A 24,465-nucleotide genomic window follows, 5' to 3' on the forward strand; every position below is an offset into this window, starting at 1 on the left:
ATTATCAATTCCATTTCATCTTATTCCCAACTCAGTGTACAAACACATAGAACACTCCCTACTTTTGTACTTAATCACTCATTTCCTTTTCTTGTCATTCCAAAAACACCTTTGCGTCGGAGTTCGGCACAAATAGAGCCAATACCAAGTACTTGGTCTTTGATTTTAATGAGTTAAGATTAGAAAGTTTATACCTCACGAGCTAAATTAACTATAGAAAAATGCATAATAAATAGAGTAGATGTTGGCTTAATGGTTGCCGAACTTTTCCTGCCGGGGTCTTCTTAAACTATGTTTTGGATTAAAAATGCAGGTTTTTGAGGGACCTAGAAGAAGCTCCAAGGATAGCTCGAACAAGCGACAGTGTGGTATGAGTACAAATTCTGGCAGATACTGCTTTAGAACCATGTAAATACGCATTTGTGGGATTATACAAGGATTTTCGGTTTAGATTACTGGCAGTGAAACTGTTATGCCTGGAATGGAAACAGCTATATGACATGGAGAGACCACGGAAATTAACTCATTGTCGTCAGATGAGTGATTTTACGTTCACCATTTTGCTTACAATTGCAAGTGAATTGGCTAAAACCACATTGAATTCTTATGGAGGGGTTGCTATTTCTTCTATAAAAAATTTTGCACTCTCAAACGACGAATTAGATAAAATTTTGTATACCTCATTGATGTATTCAATATTCACCCATCTATTTGTTTATCATATGATTTTCAAAAAAAAAAAGCCGTAGTTGTTCTAAACTACGACTCCTTCAATTTTGGCATAAAGCTTCGACAAGCGAAGAGTTACTCGCACCAGATCATACTGCAAGCCATTAGCTTCCATACAGTTATTAATGCTTTTCTGCCGCGTGGACTTTCTCACTGATCCAACTAGGCAATTCTAACGGCTAACTTGACTACTACTTTAATTCCTTTTGCGTAGAAAATGCCAAGTTATATGCTACACTGCCATTTCAGTATTGGCTGATATGTTCTCATTCTTCTACCACATGTCATTCATTGATTAGTTTATCAATATGTCAGGCCATTTTCCCTTGCCACATCATATTGGCGTATTTTTCTAAAAGAATGAAAGCCAAAGGTTTCAAGGCTCGTTTTGGCAGCCTTGGGCAGAAAGTAGAAGCAGGGCGGTGCTCAGTGCTGACAATTCAATGTGGAAATGATGGAAGTTGAAACCCCGAAGTAAGCAGCAGCTGTCTGATTGTAGGAAGCAGAACACTTAAAAGTGCTACACATTGCCAACTCTCAGTACCAAAAAGTACAAACTGGAAAGCTACCCACCCACTCACCATCTCCATTAATAGCAAATCTTAAACTTCGAAATCCAATCCAACGATTCAGTCAGAATCATGGATCTTGTTTTTCTTCATTACTAATTAGTATTACAATATACATTAAATATTTTGATTTAATATCTTGTCTCTCTTTAAACGCTTTTCTTTAGTATATTACTTTTGAAAAAGATATAGTACCACCATCGATCTTTCTTTTTCAAAAAAATATGTTTATATGTATAAAAAAATATATACATAAATAATATGAATTTTGAACATCCAAGATCATAAAATTTATATCACCTCTACAGCATAAGTACCACTTAACCTTGTCGATCTATAATCTAAGCAGCCAGAGGCCGCAGTCCGCTGCAGCTGATGAGAAATGAAAGCGGAAGCGGCGGTGGCCTGGTGGATTAGACATGAGGTTCGTTCATTCACTCACTTTGGAGATTGTAACTGACGGTAATCAAGTCAGATTAGACAGCGCCGTCAATCCCAGTAATAAAATAGATTATGTCCTTCAGTTTTTGCAGCACCAATTCGGGAACATTTTATTATAATTTTTTAATTAATTAATTATAATATAAAATAATATAAAATTTATCATTTAAAAGTGTAATTCATTGAAATATATAAAAGGTTAAAGAGAAGGTTAAAGAAGGGAGGAAAAAAGGAGTTGAATAAAAGAAAATGAGTTAATTATACCGTCAAGTCATAACAGATCATAACTACCATATACGAAGAATAATCTTTGTTTCGAAGTTGACTATTAACTTGCATTTGTACATTCAACGCTAAATTTTTTTTTTCTAGAGATAAAATTTTTGTATCAGCATACATTTTTCTTTTTTTCTTTTTCTTTTTTTTGTTTGATAAAAGCATGATAAAATTAAAAAATTTACATTTTTTTTTAAGTTAGTATTTGAAATTCAAATTCATTTATCTACTTCTTTTATTTTAAAATTGTGATTTCTTAAAAATATATATATAATTTTCTTAAGGAAATTCAAAGTCTTAGGTTAGTTGACTATGCAAGCTAGCTAGGGATATACATCCTTGTCTTACAAGTGTGTTCTTTAATCACACTATCGACTTTCAATTATTTTTTTAAACCTTGTAATGTTATAATTATATTTGAAATTATAATAATGCTTTTTCATTCCTCGACTTCATCGTCATCAATTTTGTATTTTTCTTTTAACTACTCAAAATATAATTAAATTAAGGCCATAGACTGAGATATTGAGTAAATATATGATAGTACTAATGCTTGTGGCGTGAAGCAAGGAGTGAAAAGAATAATTCAATAAAAAAATCAAGGCAATTTGTAATTTGTTAAAAAACAATCTGAATAGTTGATTTAGTAATAATAAGTATATTTCTTCAATAATATATAAATGTGTATTTCTTGTTAAAACCGCGTTGAATTTAAAAAAAAAAATTCCAATCTGTACTTTTTTATCATTTGATGAATTTATCATTTTTTAATTATATCCAATTGGGATTACTTTACTTCCAGGTTGGGTAAGGCAAAGAAGAAAAATGTATGCATTAAAGTTAAAAGTATTTGACCGAATGATCATAGCTAGAAAACAAAAAGGAAAAACAATGTAAAATAAACTACAGTTTCTGAGAATGATTTCTCACTTTCCTCCTCTTTTCTTCTAAAAAAAAGAGTAGGTGATGACATTCAAACCTGAAATTTTCTAAACATTTAAAACTTTTGATTTTAAGTAAATAACAACTACTCATCAGCCAACTTTGATATTACAGTCAGCTGACTCAAAGCCAATAGTAAGGGGAAATGTGGATAAAATTATAAACAAGAAAAAGACTACATTTACAAGATCAAAATTTTAGTCTGCCCAAGTACTACAAAACAAACCCATTTTGGAGCTCCAACTAAAAGAAAAACAAAAAAAATAAAATAAAATTCCCATTTTGGAGGATAAAATATTGATACCCTGTGAACAAAAACAGGTTGATCTGCGAAGAAAGGAAAAGCGCAAAAAGGTAAACAAGGCAGAAGCAAGTGTATATATATATATTCTATTGTCTCTAGGGCTTCAAGCAAAATTGGAGTTGACTTCTACTGAAGATGGAAGGAAAGCATGTAGCAGCAGTACTGCTTTTTTCTTCAGTTTTATGATGATGATGACGATGATGATGATCCTCAAGCAAGTCAATGTCTTGTGGTGAGACCGAAACTTTTTTGCAGTTTTTGGAGAGCCATTTGGACTGCATATAAGAAGGTTTTCTCCAGGGAGGAACATGGAGACCATTCTCTTTGAGTGACCTTTTAGCAGCTGAGCAAAGTAAAGGGATGATCCTGTTAAGCTTCTCTTCAGTACCAACAAAGATCAATGGCAGACCGTTTATCATATCTCTGTAGGTCACTGTTGGCCTTGCTAATTCAAACTGAGACCTGAATTCCATATCCACTATTACCCTTTTGGGTCTACTATTTTCCACCACCATTACATCAATATACTCGTACCCACCTGGACATTGGAAAACTTCGGAACGCAAAAAAAAAAAAAACCAAATATTAAATATGTATATATTCATGAGGGATTAATGAAAGAAATTTTTTGTTTTTTCATCTGATCAATTTAACTGTTTAAGAATAAGAGAGAGACCTTTGTGATGGCTAGAATTGCAGACCCATGAAGTTTTGCAAAGAGAAGCTTCATAACCATCGTTTCTCAGTTTCATTACTACCAACTTCTTCAGATTGTTCGTCTGATGCCCAGCAGTTCCCATATCTTTTAAATACATTAATATCTTTTCATGTATCCCGACCTCCTCATCCGTGTGTTTTCCTAGAACCTCCTGGAAAAAAAATTTAAGGAATCAGGAGAATTCACAAGAATAAAAAACCGAATAAAAACAACAGTTTGATATATGTTATGGACTTGAAAACCATAGAAGAAATTAACCTGCAAAACAGGTTGATGATTGAGAGAAAGCGGTGTTGTAGTTTTCAATTTCAGTACTGAAATGGAAGTGGGCGTTTCTGATTCAATGAAATCTCTCACCATTTGAACCAACTCTTCCTCGCCTAGGCTTCCCATTTTTGTCTTTCACCAAGTCTCCAAATCGTCAACTCAACTTCCTATCACAAAAGTCTTTGGAACGCGGTTCTTTTATATCTTGGAAAACCTCACTTAACAGTTCTGATATCGCTAAAATTAAAAAGAAAAAAAAGGGTTCAAGTAAATGTCGTCATTTGTCATCATTAATACATATCCAAGACATTTCTCTATTTCCATGCTATTGAACATAATCCATACCATATGTCATCATTTTTCACATTCTCTCACCATCTCTCCCAATTTCCACGTTGCAGCTCAATGATTTTTTTTTTTTGTCCGTTCTTCAGCTCTCCCCCTCACATCATTAATTCATTCAATTCAACGTAATTATAATGAAGCTTCTCCCCACCGTTCCAAAGTCTCAGTTTAGAGACCCCAATTTGCAAATAGGCCAAAATTAAAAGTCTTCAGACTTAGCCCAATACTGTTAAATTTATTTTTGTTAACAGTGACACAAATAATCATGTATTGCTTTTATTTATTCTTTTAAAATTCATAACTTGTCAATTAAGTTTTTCTTTTTATTGGTGCATTTACTATTTATTTTTTATTTTTTGAATAATTATTATAAAATGAAAATAAATAAAAAATAATATTATAATTGAATTAAGATGAATAAATGGCTAAATTTAATTATATCAAATAATATAATATAATCAGTGAAAATAGATAGACCCAAGCATTTTATTTTGAAAAAACTTACCTGTACCAGATAGGATGTAGCATGTTGTAATTATTATGCTAAACTTAAATTTTTTATTTTTTAACATTCGATAGACCGTTAATACTTATAAATAAAAATAAAATCATTCAAATAATCAATTTAAAATAAAAATAAAAAATAGTTTACGTTTAGAATAGAAAATAGTTATGAAATCTGATATCCCAAAATTAATAGATGCACATATTCAATTTAAATTGATTTGATAATTTTTTTTATTTACTAACTTCCAAAATATATACTATAATTTATGATATAAAGATTGTTCAAGAGGAATCGATTTATGAAAACTTTATGCCTATGTTTATAAATATATTAATAAGAGCTCAATAATAAACCTTTCCAATAAAAATTTCTAAGCCCAAAAAACAAGTAATGATCTGGACATAAATTAACAAATGATATCTATTCCTATATATATTTTAGAAGAAATGCATGCTTTTTCCAAAGTTTAGGCTATTTTCCATTATATTTTTTCTATTACTTTTTAAAACAAATTCAATTTATATTCATAAATATGACTTTTATAGTTTATAGGTGATTCCTACGCATACAAATGATAATGAAAGGTTTTAATCAGCAGTATTAATCTCTACTCTCTATATTGAAGCCAAAGAATTTTTTTTTTCAAACATTCCTTTATATAATTTATATTTATATTCATATTTATATATATAATAAAATTAAAAATAATAACTAATATAATAATAAAAAAACATATTTCAGTCTCAGTTATGTAAATTAAAATTTTCATTGAGGACGTATAGAAAATGAATTTTTGTTATAATCATTTTTAAACCTAAAAAAGTAGTAAACATTGAATTGAAAAAAAAAAAAGGAAAGTTAATTTTCTAGGTGAGAAAATTTTGTTGACAAACTTTGTTATTTAATTTAAAATAACATGTCAAATTTTAATTTGTGGCACACATTTTAAATCAATGAGAAAGCATATTATATACATATATATATGTATATATAGTTAGTTTAATTTGATTAAGTAACTCAATTTAAAAAAAAAAAAAGTTGTTTGGTTTGATAAAATGTTTTTTGTTTTTATTTTCATTTTTTAAAAATAATTTTTATTTTTATTTTTTAAAAATTTATTTTCATTTTTTAATATTAAATATATTTTCGCTCATATTTTTTTATTTTTTTAAAAATAAAAATAAAAAATAATTTTATTTTTTAAAACCAATCATTACCTTGATTTCTGTTATTTCCTCGCAAAAGCAAGGAGCATGGACAATTGAAAGTACATGGGCGTCAGATGTACGCCTTGCAGGCCCACATGGGGGTACGCACGCCTTTAGTTAACGTCCCAAAGTTGAAAATATTGGAGGGGGGCGCAGATCTTTTGTAATTGGGCTAGGCCCAGGCTGAGGAATTGGCATGTTCTTGGGCAACATCTCCGAACTCAAACTCCTCAATGGTGGCCATGATAGCAGCGTAATATCGAGGGTGGTGGATTTCCTAGTTAGCTGAGCTGATTTAGCAAGCGAGGCGGAAAATGACTTTCGAAAAGTGAACTACCATTCTACCGCTGACGCGAAACAAACAGCCGTTACATCTCCCAACAAGCAGTTGGGGACTCTCAGTCAAACTTTTGGTCAATGAACTACCATTCTACTGCTGACGTGGCATCCATCTCTACTACTCTTCTCTTTTTCTCTGCCAAGTTAGATGCCTCCGTGGTTAAAACGTAATCTTCTATAATCCCGGTTTCACGGTCCATTCTCTCACACGACGGCCTGTTACGAATGCCACCACCACAGCCTCCCTTGGACCTTGCACCTCAGTCGGAAGTTCCAATCATCAAGTCACCTGTTAGAAATCAACGGCTGAAGTTCTTCCTCTGATTAAATTTAAATTTAAAATTAAATAGACCTTGCCGTGACATTTTCTTTTTAGCTTTATAAAGAAAACAAAAAATTTGCCAACTGCCTTAAGCAAAATGTCGGTTTTGTTTCGTTTTCTTTTCATCCAAACAGAAACCCAGCCCCATCCTCCCAAAAAGCTATGGTTTTTTTCATTCATTTGAAAAAATTTCTCGGGTTATTTTTTCTTTGAATTGAAAAACAAATTACAATTCTCTGATTTTCTTCGGGAACATTGTGACAACAGGTTTGGACCTAAACTAGTTTCTTTTTTTTATTATTATAAAATTTCCCTCATTTTCTGCAATATTTATGGTTTTTCTTAATTTTAATTTTATCTCCTTTAGAGTAGCTTTAGTAACATTAGGGTTTTATTTTTCTTCAGGTTATCGATACTCTAGCTTTTCTTTGAGTATTGCGGCTTGTTTTCCTTCGCCTTTGTTTAATTCAGTCAATTATTAACTGCTTTTTTTTCGATTGCAATTAGGGCTAAGTAGTTTTCTTGATTGGTTGCTGGGAAAACCCAGGAAAACGCGGTTTTAAGTGATCGTATGTTTTTAGCAAAATGTGAGTCAAGTATAGTTGTTTACTTTATTTGGATGTCTGAAATTTTTTAATTTTAGTAATTACTGCAAATTTGATAGCTTCAATTGTACATTCGGCATTTTTGTTGAAAACTGATAAATTAGGGACATTTATAAAACAAACGCTTGTCTCATAGTGGAGGAACCTTTCTAGCTAAGCAATGGACCTGTAGATGTAGTTCTATTTAATCCCTTTATATCGGTTTGGGACCAATAAATGAATTTTATTTTTGCGTTCACCTTGTCCTTGTCATATCTGTGTTTCTTAGGGAGAGCGGTTAGGGGCTTTGTTTTGTTCGGGCTGGTTATATGTTTAATATTTATTGCTAATGAACATATAGTGTAGGCTTTAGATGTTCTAGTTGATAATGTTATAACCTTTGGATTACTAAGAAGATGGGAAGATGAGTGAACACATAAATGATAAGTGCATATGGAAAGAGTTCGTAAGTTTGTCATTTTGGATATCTGTATTGGAATAACCACTGGTTTCATTTTTAGCTTCATTTTATAGTAATTGAAGGTGGGCAGATTATACTTATAATGTAAGTCCTGAGCTCAAGCTATTTGTGTTTCTTTAACACCCATTCAGTTGATTTTTTTTTTTTTTAAATTAAGATGGGCTGTAAGGTACTTATTCTAAGCCTGGAATGTTGCCATCAATCAGTGCTTCTTGTAAGTTTACTGAGCTTATTTTTAGCGTCTAAATTTGTAATTTATTACACATCCATTGGTAGTTTTGTTAAATACTCAAACTCCAATGCTTTTTCTTTGTATTAATGGAGCTTTAGAACTGAATTCATGCATTGCTTCCTTTCAATCCTCTATGCCAATTTTCTCTTCTTTTTTGTCTTTTTAGTTTTTTGTTTATTATCAATGTAATATTACTTCTTCTGGTATTTATTGTTGATTTATGGTATCTATGCTCCTTACAGATAATTTCAGTCGTGGTCCCCTAGGCTTCTTTCTTTTCCTTTTTTAGGCAAGCAATCAATTTTCATGTTAGGACTGTATAGTGGAAATGAGCTGAGAAAGGATAATCGCATTGTAATGTGGTAATTTTTGTGTGCTCATTCTGGGGCAATCTTGTGGCAACAAAAGAAGGGCAATTGTTCTTTGCAAAAGTGGTAGTTTGACAGCAGTGGTATTCTTACAATTTGCAGAAGGAAAACATATATTGAGCAACTGAAGAACAAAGCTTGGTAAATGTATATCTTGCCTTATAGATTCTTCTGCAACTTAAGATTTTGATCAGCACGCATTGGTTTCTTGGACTGTTGAATAAGATTCTTGCCTACTACTGCTCCATGGGATGGCGAGGTGTCTTCTATTCTTCACTTTTCCTTCTCACCCTAGTCGAATCATCAAGCAGATCAGAGAAAATATTGTTGCCATACCTGGGCGCACAGAAAGCTGTAGAATTCAGCTGGTCTGTCTTCAGTGCAAGCATATTTGTGTTTGTTGCTCTTGTCCTCTCTATGTACCTTATCTTTGAGCATTTAGCTTCTTACAATCAACCAGAGGTATTTTATCATCTTCCTATCCGTTTTTGGATTTTTTTTTTATTTTTTATTTTATGTTGCACATTATTATTATGTTCTATGTTTTAATAGATGTGCCTTTGCTATTTAACTTCAGGAGCAGAAGTTTTTGATAGGACTCATTCTGATGGTTCCCGTTTATGCCCTGGAATCGGTATGAGTGTATTAACTATTTATTTATTCTCTTACCTCATCTCTGCCCCTTTTTGGCTTCGCTTATTCATATTTTTAATGGTTTACTATTAGTAATGGAAATGTGTGTTTAACTGCATTTGCAATGGTTTTGCTTGCAAGCTTTGCACGGTTAGGTTTGAATAACATATTTTAGGGATTTGAGAAAGTCTTTCTGTCATTTCATCAGTCATATGTTTTGGTGACAGTAGGAACTTGAGATAAACATCATGCTTTGCTGGGTGATGGTGATGTGTTAATGAGATGTTTTGGCATCAAGTAATTCAGTTTAACTTAACTAGGTTAATTTCATGTGCTATCACAGCACCGTAGGTGGATGGTGTCATTGCCTAATCTCAGATTGAAGCAGAATTTACTTATTTACCATATAATTAATACTTGGCCATGTTGAAGATATGGTAAACAAATTATGAGAAGCATGATTGTTATCCAAATACTCAGTTAAAGTTTTTTGCTTGATGTGCTTATCATCCCTACTTGAACAAATTCATCTTTTCTAATACCTTTTTTTTTTGGATTTATATTTGAATTTTTATTATCTTTTGGGGGCACATTGTCAGTATATGATGTGGTTTTCATGAAGCTTTGCACTATTTTCCTTGGAGTATTGTCTTGTCTGCTTAGTCATTGGGAGGGTGCAGGGTGGCGGGGAATTGGATATCATAACTGAGTAAACTGACTATAGTAAACTGACTAATGGATGATTCTCACAGCCTCCTAAGAATGGAGGATCCTCTATCTTTGAGACAGTTGATCCTCATTGTAGTTTAAAACATTGCGGCAGGCCAGATGCTCTTTTCCCATTTATCTACTAATTTTTTGCTTTAATTATTATTTTTTTTTACAATTCTACCTTTACAACTTGCTTTATTAGCTTTAAAAGTTTGTCCATTCAAGTAGAGCACTTCTTGATCTTATTATATGCTATTTTATAAAACATCAGTATCTTGGCATCTGATTCTGTAGGGATATTTTACAAAAGGAAAAAAAAAATTGTAGCAATGGTTGCAGGTATATGTAACTTTTTATGGACTAACTGTGTATTTTGGATTTCTAAAATTTTTTTGATGCAGTTTTTATCACTGTTGGACTCTGATGCCGCTTTCAATTGTGAAGTAATTCGGGACTGTTATGAGGCTTTTGCATTGTATTGCTTTGAGAGATATTTGATAGCTTGTTTAGGTATGTGTAGAAGACTGAATGTTTCATTGTGCATTGATAAGCTAATAGTTGTTGTCTTGAATGTGGTTTGTAGAATAGATTACTTCTCATAAAGTACCTTTCAGATCTTCAATTTCTCATTTGTTTTTTCCTTTTTGAGTAGGTCTGTGTGCTTTGTCCTTTTTTGTTTGTCTTTATTTTTCTCTCTTTTTTTTGGTATCAATAAACTGTGCTTAAGAAATCTATAAGAAATACATATATGAAGAGTTAATATGTGCTTGATGGGCGCATATGTCTTTAAGTCATTTTTCAATTGAATGTCCAGTGAGATGCACTTTTAGTGAAAGCAGATAGCCTCTGCCCCTTGCAAACCTTTGAATTAGATGGCAACTGCATTTAAAGGGCTTTCATTACAAGTCAGATTTGGAAATCCTAAAAGCCTTTTTTTTTTGGGTTTAACTAACTGATTCAGGGACTTCTCATGATTATTTGAAGCTGTTGCATGCTTATGTAGGCTGTTTGAGGTTTAGCATTTGTTTTATTTGTTAGTGAGAAATCTTTTACTCTACTCCGATAGTATTTATTGCTGTAGCTCATCTGGTAAGTCATTTACATTGCTGCTCAATGGAAAACTATTTCCCAGAAAAGTTATCTGTTTAAAATACAAATTAGTTGAAAATAGGTGGTTTGGCAATTTCATTTTATAAGTAATAATATGTGTTTCTGACCTTTACTTTGCTAAGAACTTTAGTTGGTAGTGACCTGACAAATATTTCATTATGTCTGAATTATAGTCTCATATAGAGAATTCTTTTTGTGATTGACACTAGCCTAGATGTATGCCTAGACATATAGACTGCTTGTAGTCCTTCCTTGGCCTTGCATAATAGGGTGATAAATAGGTGTTTCAACCTCCAACATGGAGTCTTAAGTGATCGCCTTTGGGGTGTCATGGTAACAAGGTTCTTGAATGTTGCATCCACCACCGTGTGCTTCCATTTACTTGTCTACCAATACCATTTTCAGAACACAAAACTATGCGTTAGTGTTTATTTTCCCCTAATTTTAATTTGACCTGAAAAATGGTGTCTGTAGGTGGGGAGGAGCGTACAATTGAATTCATGGAAGGTCAGACACTAATCACTGCCAGCACCCCTCTTTTAGAAGATGCATATTCGTATGGAGTTGTTGAACATCCTTTTCCTTTAAATTGCTTCCTAAAGGATTGGTATCTTGGTCCCAAATTCTATCATGCTGTAAAGATCGGAATTGTTCAGTATGTATGTGTTTATATGTCTGGAAAACATTTTCATTGCTGCTTTTGAAATTTTACAGCCTTCAGGTGCTTACCAAAGAATCTTTCTTTCAGATGATATTGAAGATGATATGCGCACTGCTGGCAATGATTCTGGAATCCTTTGGAGTTTACGGAGAAGGAAAGTTTGAATGGAGATACGGGTGAGATATATATGCTTCCACATTTTCAGGATCTGAAAACTTGATTGCACATATATTACTGACTTATCATGGGCGGCTATGGATTTTAAGTTCATATCATTTTAAGTTTTTATTTTTTATTTTTTATTTTTTTGGGGTATCTATCATCACATTCTGACCTTAAGCACTCTGATTTTCTGGCAGCTACCCATACTTGGCTGTTGTTCTTAATTTCAGTCAGACCTGGGCCCTATATTGTCTTGTACAGTTTTATGCTGTTATTAAGGAGAAGCTGGAACCAATTAGACCACTGGCCAAGTTTCTGACGTTCAAGTCAATTGTATTCCTGACTTGGTGGCAAGGTGTTGCCATTGCATTTCTTTTCTCTATGGGAGCTTTTAAGGGGTCATTGGCTCAGGAATTGAAAACACGAATACAAGACTATATTATCTGTATTGAGGTATGTTATTAAACTATATATCTATATTGATAGTTGGCTGCAAGATTTTAGAAAATTCTTTCTTTCTTTCTTTCTTTCAGCAAGAGATTGGTGTACTGAAAGTGTACTAGTCTAGTTTGTAAAGTAAGCAATGATTTTTGAAAGGTTTGCTGCTGTTGGTCTACAGAAGACAATATGTAATATTATGTGTTTCTGACTGAATGTTTAAGGTTTAGGGTATAGGGTTATATTGTACGTTATGATATTTCCCCCCTTGGTTTCATTCAATTTTTGGCTCCTTGTAGGTTGTTATTTAACCTATCCTACCTCCAGTGTTTTTGCATAAACTGTGTTCTCCAGACTGAAACCTGTGCTCAAACTTTGTTGCTCCAACTCTTGTTGGACACATATCTAACACATCAAAGTAGGCATGGTGATAGGGTCTTTTGAACCTCAAAATATAAGAGAAAGCCTAGAAATGATTGAAGACGCAGAGTTGGATTCCCATGTCTGATACTCCTTTTCTGGGCAATATAGATTGGAAATGCTTGTATTAACATTGTATCTTTAGCATTTAGATAATATTTGAGGCAGGGTGTTTCTGATAAGTCTACACATCATGGATGATCTATGTTCTAAAGTTTTCCTGACAGTGTATGGTTATATTTGTGTGTGGTGCTAAACTCTTCTTGTTTCTTATGCCAATATTATAATGTATTTTCAAAGTTTAAAGTGATACTCTTGTGGGAGGTCTAAAGTAATTTTTGTGAAATAGATGGGTGTTGCTGCTGTTGTGCATCTTTATGTCTTCCCAGCGGTATCTTACAAGCGTGGAGAAAGATGTGTTCGTAATGTAGCTGTTATGACTGACTATGCTTCTCTGGGAACACCACCAGATCCTGAGGAGGTCCGAGACTGTGAAAGATCTACTAGGATGCGCTTGGGTCGCCATTATGAGAGAGAGAAGCGTTTAAACTTTCCCCAGAGTGTTCGTGATGTGGTCTTGGGAAGTGGTGAAATTGTAAGACTATCTCTCTGCGTTTCTGGCTGGATACCTTTTCTATCTTCCTGGTTTTCTTCTTTACTTGTTATTTATCATTTTGTTTCCTTCTGAAATTGGTGGATTCTTAAGTGCTTTTTTCCCAAAAAATGAAGAATTTTACTTATTTATATCTGTTCTGACTTTGTGAACCTTCTATCATATCTCTAGATTGTTGATGACATGAAGTATACAGTTTCACATGTTGTTGAACCAGTTGAAAGGGGAATTGCTAAAATAAATGAGACCTTCCATCAGATATCTGAAAACGTGAAACGCCACAAGGAGGAGCGAAGGAGGAGCTCTAAGGATGACAGTTATCTTATACCCTTAAATTCATGGAACAGAGAATTTTCTGAAGCTCGTGATAATCTTGTTGAAGGCAGTGCTAGTGACGGTGGTCTGGCCAATGGGAAGAAAAATCATGTCCATCCTAAAGCTGCGGCATCCGGGAAACGAACTGCCAGATAATATTTGCAGCTGTTTATCGCCATGGGAGTTATCAAAAGGTATTTGTTTCATCATGGTTTCTTTCTGGACAATGTCAAAGATACCCGGCATGTGTATGCAAATTTGAATCTTAGATTTTTTTTTCCCACTTGCTCTTCTTAAAATGCTACCTGTTTCTTGGGTTAAGAACTTGGGAGGGCATGACCTCGATACTTTCTAACATCGGAAATATATAGAGTAAGATCCTGACTAAACTGCAAAATTTTGCTGCAGTTTGGTGAATGTATAGAACTCACTTTTCTGAACAGGTGTAAATTATGATGATATATTCACTCCATTATAAAAGCAAGATTTCTAGTGCCTTTTTTTTTTGGGGGGGGATTATACATTGAAATTTACTTTTTTGTACTTTTTTGGCATTCTCCATCGAGTTCACACATAATAATAGTAATAATAATAATAATAATTTATTTTAGTTATTACAAGTAAAAGAAGTTAAGAAGCAAGATCACTACTAGTAGCTTATTGGGGTTCCATTTGATAGATGCTTTTATTTTTTACTTTTGGTTATTTGCTATTTGTTTTTGGTTTTCTGATCATTTTGTTTTACATTTTGCTTTTCAATAATTTTTTTTTGTCAAAAAGCAAAATCATTTTGAGTTAATAATGTCTATGAATAATGGTAAGATACATAATTAATATTATCTAAAGTTCGGTTGCAAGAATATCCAAGCAGATGGATACCATATAACTGTAATGGAATCTTTTTTGTACCAAAATGAGCATTTGTTCTTCTACTATATGATGGTCAAATAAATATAAAATGTTTTTTTTTTTAAAAATACTACTCTGTCAAATAATCTATTCATCTTCAGATTGTAGACATTTTTTACTGTTCTTCATTTATATGATAAAAATATAATAATAAACGGTAACAAAATTTGAAGAGTAATAATTATCCTATCAAAACAAAAGGAAATTATAAATTAAAGATAGAAGAAAAAAATAAAAAAATTATAATAATAAATTTTAAAATTTAAATTTATTGAATGCTACTCTAAAAAAAATATTTTATGAACCAAAGTCCCGAGTTTTCTGTTACTGCAATTTACAATTGGAAGAGCAGTCCCAGTTTTTTTAACAAAAAATAATGAGCCGGACCAAACCCTTGAGATAAGGCCTTAAGGCTTGAATCCACGAGCATACCAAAAGCAAAGTCCAAAACAAAAGGGCATAGAGAGGACGTGCAGGGTAAAATTGTTATGACTGGAAAAAAAGTGAAAAGGGTGGTGGGATTAGGGTTTATAGCTTCTTCCCTCTATAAATGTCAAACCCAGTTAGCATGTTCGTCCGCCATCGTTGCAGCCACCATCTTTGTTTCTTATAATCTTTTTCTCGTCTTCGACCATGGTTGCTTTAAAGTTTTTAAGAGCTATAATGTAGATTTTAAAGGTATTTTTAATTTTGGGCAATGATGAGGAATTAGAGAAAGTCATGCACCACGCTGATTCTAATGTGCTGATAATTTCTCTCTACCCATGTTTTTTCTGAGCTCTTTTCTTTCTTAAAAAAAATACTAATTGTTTTTCCACTATTCGATTCATCTTCGCTAAACCCTTTTTTCCCCTTTAGTTTTTCAATTGAAAACATTGAAGAAAAAAAAATAATAAAGGGAACCAAGTGATGTGATCTTCTTTAACGAGAAGATTGAACCATGATGCGGACCGTACAGCTTTCAGCTTCTGGGGATAACTTTTGGTTTCTGATGGTTCCTCTCTTTTATATTTTTTCTACATTTTTTTTAAAGATATATTTTGGGTTTGATTTAAATCTTGTTCTTGGAAAATTCTACCAGTACCAGGCTATCAGATAACTGTTGGTTGACTTGAAATGCCACTCAAAAGAAATGGTAAAGACACTGGATCCCCAATCTAGAAGTGTTGGGAGATCAAGTGAACAGGATGAAATGTTGGATGTTTCAGTGGTTTAATGTTAAGCGTATGACTTGAATTTAAGAAAATTAATACAGGAATTAATCAATAACTTTTGATTCATAAGCTTTGAATCTGTTTCTACAGAGTAAAAACAGACTGCTTTCAAACAACAGTTAAATCAGTAAAAATTATGGACTGCTTTTAAACGATAAATTAAGCACAATTTTGTAAATTTAAGCTTTTTTTACCCAAATCTAAGAGTGGGTTTTCTTGTTGAACACCTGCAAAAATTTCCTTGAGTTTAATAGCAGTTCTTTTGTCAAACAACTAGCTACTTCGGGTCTCCTGTCATGGTAGACGAAGGAACGGTTCTATCAAAACAAAATAAAAAGCTTTGTTTAATCTTATCAAGCATTTCTTCGTTCAACTGCCTTGAAAATGGACGTGATGATGAGATTTGTGAGATGCAGTGGGTTAGACTGTGTAGTTGAAGAAAATCCTTAAGCATCAAATTCAAAAGCAAAAGGAAAAAAAAATTCTGAAACATGTTTCTTGTAAAAATGCTGGATACTTTCCTCGCAATTAAAAAACTGCTTGGATAGTGGAATACGGCCAAATCTTTTCTTTTCCTTCTCGCGAGGAGTTCATTGTATGAGGAGTTTGGTTTTAACTAAAACTCTTGAACTAGAGATCTTGCCGTGGTTCATTTGAATTCGCTATTAAATTATTAACATGTTATCCCAGGGGCTATTCCTTCAAGCAGATCTGACTTTCTGTATATTGGTATCTTATTTATTTTGTGCTAAATACTTATAAAATATAAAAATTATTATATTATAATTATGTTTATATGTAAATATAAAACATATTTTTTGATTTCTTATTAAATTTATATATAATTTTCTTAAAATATTAGATCATATTATTTTTATATTATTTTAATTATTTTTTATTATATTTTCATCTTCTGTTTAAAATTATTAAATCTACTCTTTGATCATTTTGTCAGAACTGTACATGGCTCATACAAATAGTTATACCAGGTTCATTACCTCCAGTTAATTTGTAATTGAATCGTTAATTTGCGATTACATTTCATTCATTCCCTTCAGTTTCGCAAGGTAAATCAACCACTAATAATTATCCGATGCACGAGTTCAGCTATACTTTTCAAATTGAAAGGGAGCTATATTATTTTCTTAAATCCAAAGTCATCCAAAAAATTTGACTAATTATTTTCAACTTTTTCACGAGGTTGGCGTAATAAAAAACAATGGAAAACCGCCTTGGGCCACGGCCAAGGCCACGAGGATTTCCACTAGCAACTTTGACTGGTTGCTCACCACAAACAAGTTTTCCTGGTGGACGTTGCGTGCTCATCCACAGCAGATAAGCCTAGTCCGTATAATAAACTGAAAATCAACTACCATTTGAAACTGTCTTCTTATATTAATAATTAATCCTGTCTTGTTGTCCACACTGGTTATCAATTGCTACTTGAATTTGAATCTGAATACTCTTATATTCACATATTGATCTACTGCCTGGTGACAACAATTTTTGCCTATATAAGATCCCTTGTTTGCCATAGTACTTGAGAAAATGGCTTCTTCAGTCACTGATGATCAGGAAGACAAGTACCGTTCTTACTTACATGGAGAGGGTGAAAAGAACACCAAGTGGAAGTTGGGTGCCCCTCCTAACTATGATGTTGTTAACAAGCTCTTTGAAGAAGGCAGAACTAAGGTTTCTTTTTCCTCCATAATATGCATGATTAATTGTATATAATATATATATATATATATCAGTTATGTATTCAATGTGTCATTATTGCAGTCTGATTTTTCATTTTGTTGATGACAGATATGGCCCCCTGGATCACTCGAAGAAAAGGTCCAGAACCTTGTCAAGACATGGGAAATGGAAATGTTCAATAAAATATCCTCCCATGACTATAAATCGGTTATTCTAGAGAATTATACTGTCACCGTAAACGGTATCACCATTTCTTTTCCCAATTTTTCATCTCAGGTTTATCTTATCATTGTTCAAAGAAAAAAGTACTGATTTTTTGTCATAATATTTAGGTAGGAAACCTTTGACTATAGAAGAAAAGAGAAAGCTTGGGGGAGGTTATAACTCATTTATGCAGACCTCTTTGCCAGAGAACTTGAGGGGTTATAACCCAGATGAAGAAACTGCAGATTCCTCTCATGTTGCCTTCACAACAGCATTCCCAAGAGGGTTTGCTTTGGAAGTTATTCAAGTTTATTCAGGGCCGCCATTGATTGTGTACAAGTTCAGGCACTGGGGTTATATGGAGGGTCCTTTCAAAGGCCATGCCCCAACTGGGGAACTTGTAGAAATCTACGGAATATCAATTTTTGAGGTATATATTTGGCCTAAAAATTTTTTATTCTTTATCTTCTATATGGTGAATAAATATATTCCATATTTCTCCTTTGAAACAGGTTGATGAACAGATGAAAATCTTGAAAATAGAGTTCTTCTTTGACCGTGGAGAGCTGCTTGGAGGTCTTATGAAGGGTCCTAAATTGGATAGTGGTACTGAACAGGTGGCTTTGAGCTGTCCATTCTTGAGGAACACAGGGTAGCTTCCTTGGATGTGTATGAATATATTTCTGTATTGTGATGAATAAAAATGATATTTTCAAAAATATTCTTGTGTTATTCTCTGTGTTCTCTAAAAATATTATTAACTACATCATCAGTTTCCTGAAAAGACAAAGGAAATTTACAAATACCAAATATTACAGCAGTAAATCTATAAGCAAAAGAGCAGAACATTATTTTTGGAACGGAGAGTCAAACTATAAGAGGAAAAACCAGATTTTAAATCCGGATAAAGATCAGAACTTACATGAGCTTCCAGAGTAACTCTATAGTTTAAATATTTATTTTACCTTGTAATCATGTATTTAAAGTTTACTTCTCATCACATTGTATAAAACAGAAACTATATACACATTATGAATAGAACATGGCAATTTTGCCTTTTGTTTCCTCATATTTCCTGTCTTATTGATTTTAGCTTATAAAAGGAATGAATCCTGTTTAGATTTAAAGTGATTTTATTTTACATGGTAGTGTCAGAGAGATTTCAGATTGTTTTTAATTGGTAAATAACATTTAAATTTTTAATGATGCAGATCTCAATCAAGTAAAAAAAAACATATGGTAGTTGTAATTAATTATTACCACTCATTATCCTTTTCTTATGATATAATTGTATTTCATTGAATTTGAGTGAGAATTCCCTTCTCCAAATTAGAAAAAAAAAATGAATAAACCGAATTTTGTACTTATGTAACTGCAAATAATGCCGAATTTTGTGAGCTATATTAGAAAGGAAATTACAAAGAAATATATATTTTTTTGGGTTATAATAGGAGAGCACAACCCTAATACAAGTAAAGGAAAGAAGAGAGGTCTGATTTAAAATCAAATTCTTGATGTCTCATCAAACGCTTTTAACCACTAAACTAAAGACTTTGAGATAATTACAAAAAAATATTGAAGCATATGTATCTTGCCCATATTTTAATTTCTAACCAATGTAGTTATCATCTCTGCTAATTACAAGGTCACGAACCTTTCATAAAATTCAAGAAAACGAAAATGATGCAAAATGACAAGAGGACTAGGTGGATACCGAAGTTCATGATCACCAGATAAAGCTGTCCACAACCCAACAGAGAAGCTGACAGTAGTTATCATCTCAGAAACAAAGCATGGGATCGTTTAATAATATCCTTAAATCAGTAATTACCATTTCTTGGAGACTATTGCATTTATGTTCAATTAAAAATGTTCTTTAATTTCGGTTACTTCATTAAGATTGAAAGGGCCAGATTCTAAAGGTCAAATATGTCAACAGGCGATTGGTTTGTTGGAAAAATGTTATACTCTTAATTTTGGTTATTATGATTTAATTTTTAACAATTTCAAATATCCAAAAAAAAAAAATCCAAATCTATGTTTATTTATAAACGATTTGAAATTGTTAGAATTTTTTGTAAGTGTGCTACTTTTAATTGATGGTTTTAATAATTTAATAAAATCAACTGATAATTTAGTTTTAATACGAGATAAGCATGAGAGTTTAAATAATTTAATGTGATCACCTAAGTGTAAGTTTTGCACATCTATTGGGTCAATGTATTGTGATGGTTATATAGACCTTTAACCCAATAAGCCTTTGATGGGAATGCTGATAGGGTTATTTAATTAAGATTAAAATATGTCATAGGTTCTTATATTTTTTTATTTTAGAAATTTAGTCCCTACAGTACTATTTAAAGGAATTTAGTCCTTATAATATTACTTTTAAAAAATTTAGTCTCTATAATATTATTTTTTAAAGAATTTAGTCCTTGTGCATTGTTAATGATTAAACTGAAATCTTTAAAAAATAATACTACAAGTACTAAATTCTTTTAAATAATACTAGAAGACTAAATTCCTAAAAATCAAAGAATATAGAGATTTATGACATATTTTGACCTTTAATTAATTAGGTTTAGGTCCCCTTTTCACTTCTGCAATACAATAACTACCCATTCAGAAACTGTTAACAAAAGAAAAGTGAAGATGAGCACCGTAACTACTTTAGAGATTATTTTGCTTTTGAGAATTCACAATGATTGCCTAAACAAGTATGTCGAATCATTTTGATTAATGTATGGTGTTATAATTTTCACATAATGATCTTGGATTAGTATTTACATGTGGGATCAGAGCTTAGTTGTGTGAAATTAGGATCATAATTTCATCTTAATTTAACTTATTTTTTGGTGGATTACTTGTTTGGGACAAATAAGTTATTGCCATAATTTTTTTTGAATTCTGATAATTATTTTCAAAATTGGTTTAGGGCTTTTGTTCCCTTCTAAAAGAGGATTAAAACCATATAAAGATTGTTTTTTAATTCCTTATATGGTGAGAGAAATCGAGGTTTAAATTTTTTAGTTATAGCTTTGATCAAAATTATTATTTTGTTTATAAGATCAACATTTTATGTGTTTAATTTGAAATTGATCCTTGGGTAATGTTTTTAACATATTATAAATATGTATTAAAGCGTCTATTTCATAAAATGTTGGTGAAAGATGATCAAATACAAAGAAACAAAAATAGGTTGTTTATGGGTTTGTAAAATCCAAAATCTTTTGTCAATTGATCCTTTTTTTTTGTGATTTTTGCATGAATTTGATAAAAAAATCACTTTAGTCAAAATTTTGACACTTCAATTTGTTGAAAACACCGTGAAAATGCATCGAAAATGGCCAAAAACTATTGACTGACCTGAATGGGTAGAAAAATCAATCCAGTCGAGTCAGGCCAACCTAGTTAGAGGTTGAAGAAGCCAACCCACAATGCCAAACGAAGCCCACGCACAAGGAGTGGTACTTATGATGCGTGTAGGCTCGTCTGGTGGTTATTTTTTCTAACATGCTTAGAATTTTATTTTTGATTTTTCTATGATTTTTTGAAAATTTTAACTTCCATGAAATATTTATTGTTTAATATTCATGCCTTGTTCAGTAATTATTATATACTATGCATATGATTTTATTTATTTTATTTGATGATAAAATATTTTGGTATGCTAGGAATCTAATGGCAATAGGTATATTTTCCCTACATAGGCCTTAATATTTAAGTACTCTTAAGTTGAATTTTATGTGCATAATTGATTTGCAATTAAAAATATTTTAAAATTAAGTTTAAGACCCAAGTTTAAATGTAATATACATTGTTTATAGAACCTAATGAGATAAATCTAGGTTTAGTATCTAAGCTGGAATGGTCCATTGTATACATTAAGGTTGAGAATGCAAACTAAAAATTTTAGGTAATTAATAAAATTTTTTGATTTGATAATTTTTTATTAATTGATATAAGTGCTTGATTGCTAAAGTAGCTTACTTATTGAAGTTAATGGAATATTTATCATTATAAGATTATGGGATGGTTATTAAATTATTTGATGCATTTACCTACTTAAAAAGGGTTAATGTGTAAGGTAATTTATTTTGGAATATAAAGTATCATGGTTGAGGGTGTATAGGTCTAGAAAATTTATCTACCTAAAGGGAATAAGTTTTTCAAAAGCTAGGACATTTTCATATTAGCTTTATGTGAAAAGTTCCTAATAGCATGTTGCATTTTTTACCCAAAGGGGAGTTTATGATGATGCACCTAGACCTTTCAATAATTGTTAGCACATCACGAATCATTGTTATACAACATATGATATTGCCCATTGACTAATATTGTTTTTTGCTTTAAACAGTGACTTTTACTATCAATAACAATTAAGCCATTATCGAAGTACTTCATAGGTCTAATTATAAGAGATGAAATGAATATTTTAACTTTGCTTTGGTTATGAGCGAAATAGACATAGCTTTACATTTTTCAAAACCTACTGATCTTACTAAAGAAAATACTACTAAATAAAAAAAAATTTTTGCCAAATGGATAAAGGCAAATTGTATGTGCATGACATTAAGAGATATATTTCTGAACATCTTTTGAATGGTTTGGATAATACCGAAATTGTTAGGGATCTCTATAATATTGTAACCAATAGATACCAAAAATCCACTAAGTTTAAGGCTATGAACCTTATAAGTGAGCTTACGAGTATGATGTATGATAATGCAGGGGGTGTTAAAGATTTTATTATGAGAATGGTCCACATTCAAATCAAATTAACTTCTTACGAAATTATCCTATCCGACAAATTTATTGTTCACCATGCCTTTAATTCATTAGCTATTGAGTTCACCCAGATCAAAATTACCTAAAATGCTATGAATGAGGTTTGGAGTGTTAATGATCTTATTTCAAAATATATTTTTTAAAAAGAAAAACTCAAGAAACAAAAGAGCGAGAATGCCCATCTTATTATCTACTCTAAACTCAATTATCAAAAAAATTATAAAAACCTAGGATATCTATTCCTAATGCTCGTAAAAAAGTTTAGGATAATAAAAGACATGGTAACGGTCAAACTAAAAGGGTAAGAGATCCAAAAGCTATAATTAAGAAAGATATCTGGTACTTTCCTAAAAAAAAAAAAGTTGTATGAAACATGAGTGTCCCATAATAAGGCTTAATTAGAAAAAAAAAAGAATAAATAAAAGGTAATTCACCGGTACTCGTTTGTTTTGAATCCTACTTTGTTAGTGCCCCACTGAATTTGTAGTGGCTTGATAATAGTGCAACTGTTCATGTTGTGTTACCTTATAGGGTTCAAAAGTAAACGGAAGCCAAGTGAAAAAAATGTCAAACTTAAGTTGAAAATAATGTTGAAGTAAACATTACTTATGTAGAAACAATAAGTTTAAATTTGGATTCTAGTTTTTAACTTATTTTGAAAAATATTTTTTATGTACCTTCATTTAAGAGAAATTTGATTTTAGTTTCTATTTTGGATAAACGTGGTTAGTACTTTGGCATTGAAAACGAAAAAGTTGATTTATTTTTAAATTTAAATATTGTTGGTGAATTTAAACTTGTTGACAATTTTATATAAACTATGTTTGACCTTCAATAATGAATATAATTGCAATAATGTTGAAAAGATAGTGTCTAAAAGATCTTTAATTGAAGAAAACTTTTTCCTGTTTTGGCATAAAAGGTTAGGTCACATTTTTAATGAAAGAGAGCAAATATTGATAAAAGATGCTACTTTACCATCCATTGTATTTGAAAAGTTAAACACTTGTGTTGATTACATAAGGGGTAAACTAATTAAAACTAAGAAGAAATGGGCAACTCACAATTATGACCTTTTGAAACTTATACACACTGATATTAATAGACCTCTTACATCTACTTTGTGTGGTAACAAATATTTTTTACTTTTATTGATGACTATTTCCACCATGTGTATCTTTATCTACTTGATGAAAAATCCAACGTTTTTGATAAATTCAAAATTTTAAAATTGAGGTAAAGAAACAATTAGGGAAAGTCATCAAAGTCATTAGGTCTAACTGAGGTGGTGAGTATTATGGCAAACATAGTGAAACTGGATAGCACATGGGACCATTTGTCAAATACTTTCAAGAATGTTTGATTATTGCCTAACATACTATGCCTGGTAGTTCTAAACAAAATATTGTGATCGAAAGGTGGAATCGCACCCTTAAAGATATGATGAAGAGCATGATGAGTAGAATCAATTTTTCTTAATCTCTTTGAGGTGAAGCTATTAAAACTACTTTATATATATATATATATTCAATAAAGTGCCTAGTTAATCTGTTTCTAAAATACTTTTTGAATTGTAGACTGGTAGAAAACCTAGTTTGAATCACTTTCGAGTTTGGGGATGTCTTATAAAAGTTAAAATCTATAACCCTTCTGAAAGAAAGATTGAACCTAGAAGTACTCGTTACTTTTTCATAGGATATCCAAACCATTTTAAGGGATATAGGTTTTATTGTCCTACTTGTTGAACTAAGATTGTAGAGTCATAAGTAGTAAAGTTTCTTAAGATGGATGTTATTGATAAGGATATGACAGAGGTTGTGAATAATAATGAATCCATTATATATGTCTCTATTTTTTTGCCTACAACAGAGTGCCATATTATGCCAGTGGCCATAGAAAAAAAAGATTAAGGACAGTAGGATATAAACCCTTATCCTATTAATTGTATTTCTA

General features: G+C 31.7%; 3 protein-coding genes and 1 non-coding gene across 4 annotated transcripts; 3 read left to right on the forward strand and 1 right to left on the reverse strand.

Moving 5' to 3' along the window:
• Positions 1 to 3,093: 3,093 nt before the first annotated feature.
• On the reverse strand, positions 3,094 to 4,428 carry LOC111314999 (uncharacterized). The gene is made up of 3 exons (XM_022916616.2): positions 4,238 to 4,428; positions 3,938 to 4,130; positions 3,094 to 3,814 (listed from the first exon to the last, which is right to left on the reverse strand). The coding sequence occupies exons 1-3, from the start codon at positions 4,370 to 4,372 to the stop codon at positions 3,357 to 3,359; spliced, it is 786 nt and encodes a 261-aa protein (XP_022772351.2). The 5' UTR covers positions 4,373 to 4,428; the 3' UTR covers positions 3,094 to 3,356.
• Positions 4,429 to 7,053: 2,625 nt separating this feature from the next.
• On the forward strand, positions 7,054 to 13,331 carry LOC111315687 (organic solute transporter ostalpha protein (DUF300)). The gene is made up of 10 exons (XM_089749324.1): positions 7,054 to 7,235; positions 8,508 to 9,095; positions 9,211 to 9,267; positions 10,379 to 10,487; positions 11,562 to 11,746; positions 11,836 to 11,924; positions 12,108 to 12,363; positions 12,444 to 12,466; positions 12,937 to 13,010; positions 13,118 to 13,331. The coding sequence occupies exons 2-10, from the start codon at positions 8,880 to 8,882 to the stop codon at positions 13,192 to 13,194; spliced, it is 1,086 nt and encodes a 361-aa protein (XP_089605450.1). The 5' UTR covers positions 7,054 to 7,235; positions 8,508 to 8,879; the 3' UTR covers positions 13,195 to 13,331.
• Positions 13,332 to 15,297: 1,966 nt separating this feature from the next.
• Positions 15,298 to 15,386, forward strand: LOC149513083 (small nucleolar RNA Z221/R21b). Its single transcript, XR_016330962.1, has one exon. It is a non-coding gene; the product is annotated as a small nucleolar RNA Z221/R21b (small nucleolar RNA).
• A 1,757-nt stretch (positions 15,387 to 17,143) lies between these two features.
• LOC111315000 (pathogen-related protein-like) lies at positions 17,144 to 18,443 on the forward strand. Its single transcript, XM_022916617.2, has 4 exons — positions 17,144 to 17,511; positions 17,629 to 17,761; positions 17,853 to 18,154; positions 18,237 to 18,443. The coding sequence occupies exons 1-4, from the start codon at positions 17,368 to 17,370 to the stop codon at positions 18,378 to 18,380; spliced, it is 723 nt and encodes a 240-aa protein (XP_022772352.1). The 5' UTR covers positions 17,144 to 17,367; the 3' UTR covers positions 18,381 to 18,443.
• Positions 18,444 to 24,465: the final 6,022 nt, after the last annotated feature.

This window comes from Durio zibethinus, chromosome 20 (assembly GCF_047325235.1).
Source record: "Durio zibethinus cultivar Kanyao isolate XHJ-2024 chromosome 20, ASM4732523v1, whole genome shotgun sequence".
Classification (NCBI taxonomy): domain Eukaryota; kingdom Viridiplantae; phylum Streptophyta; class Magnoliopsida; order Malvales; family Malvaceae; genus Durio; species Durio zibethinus.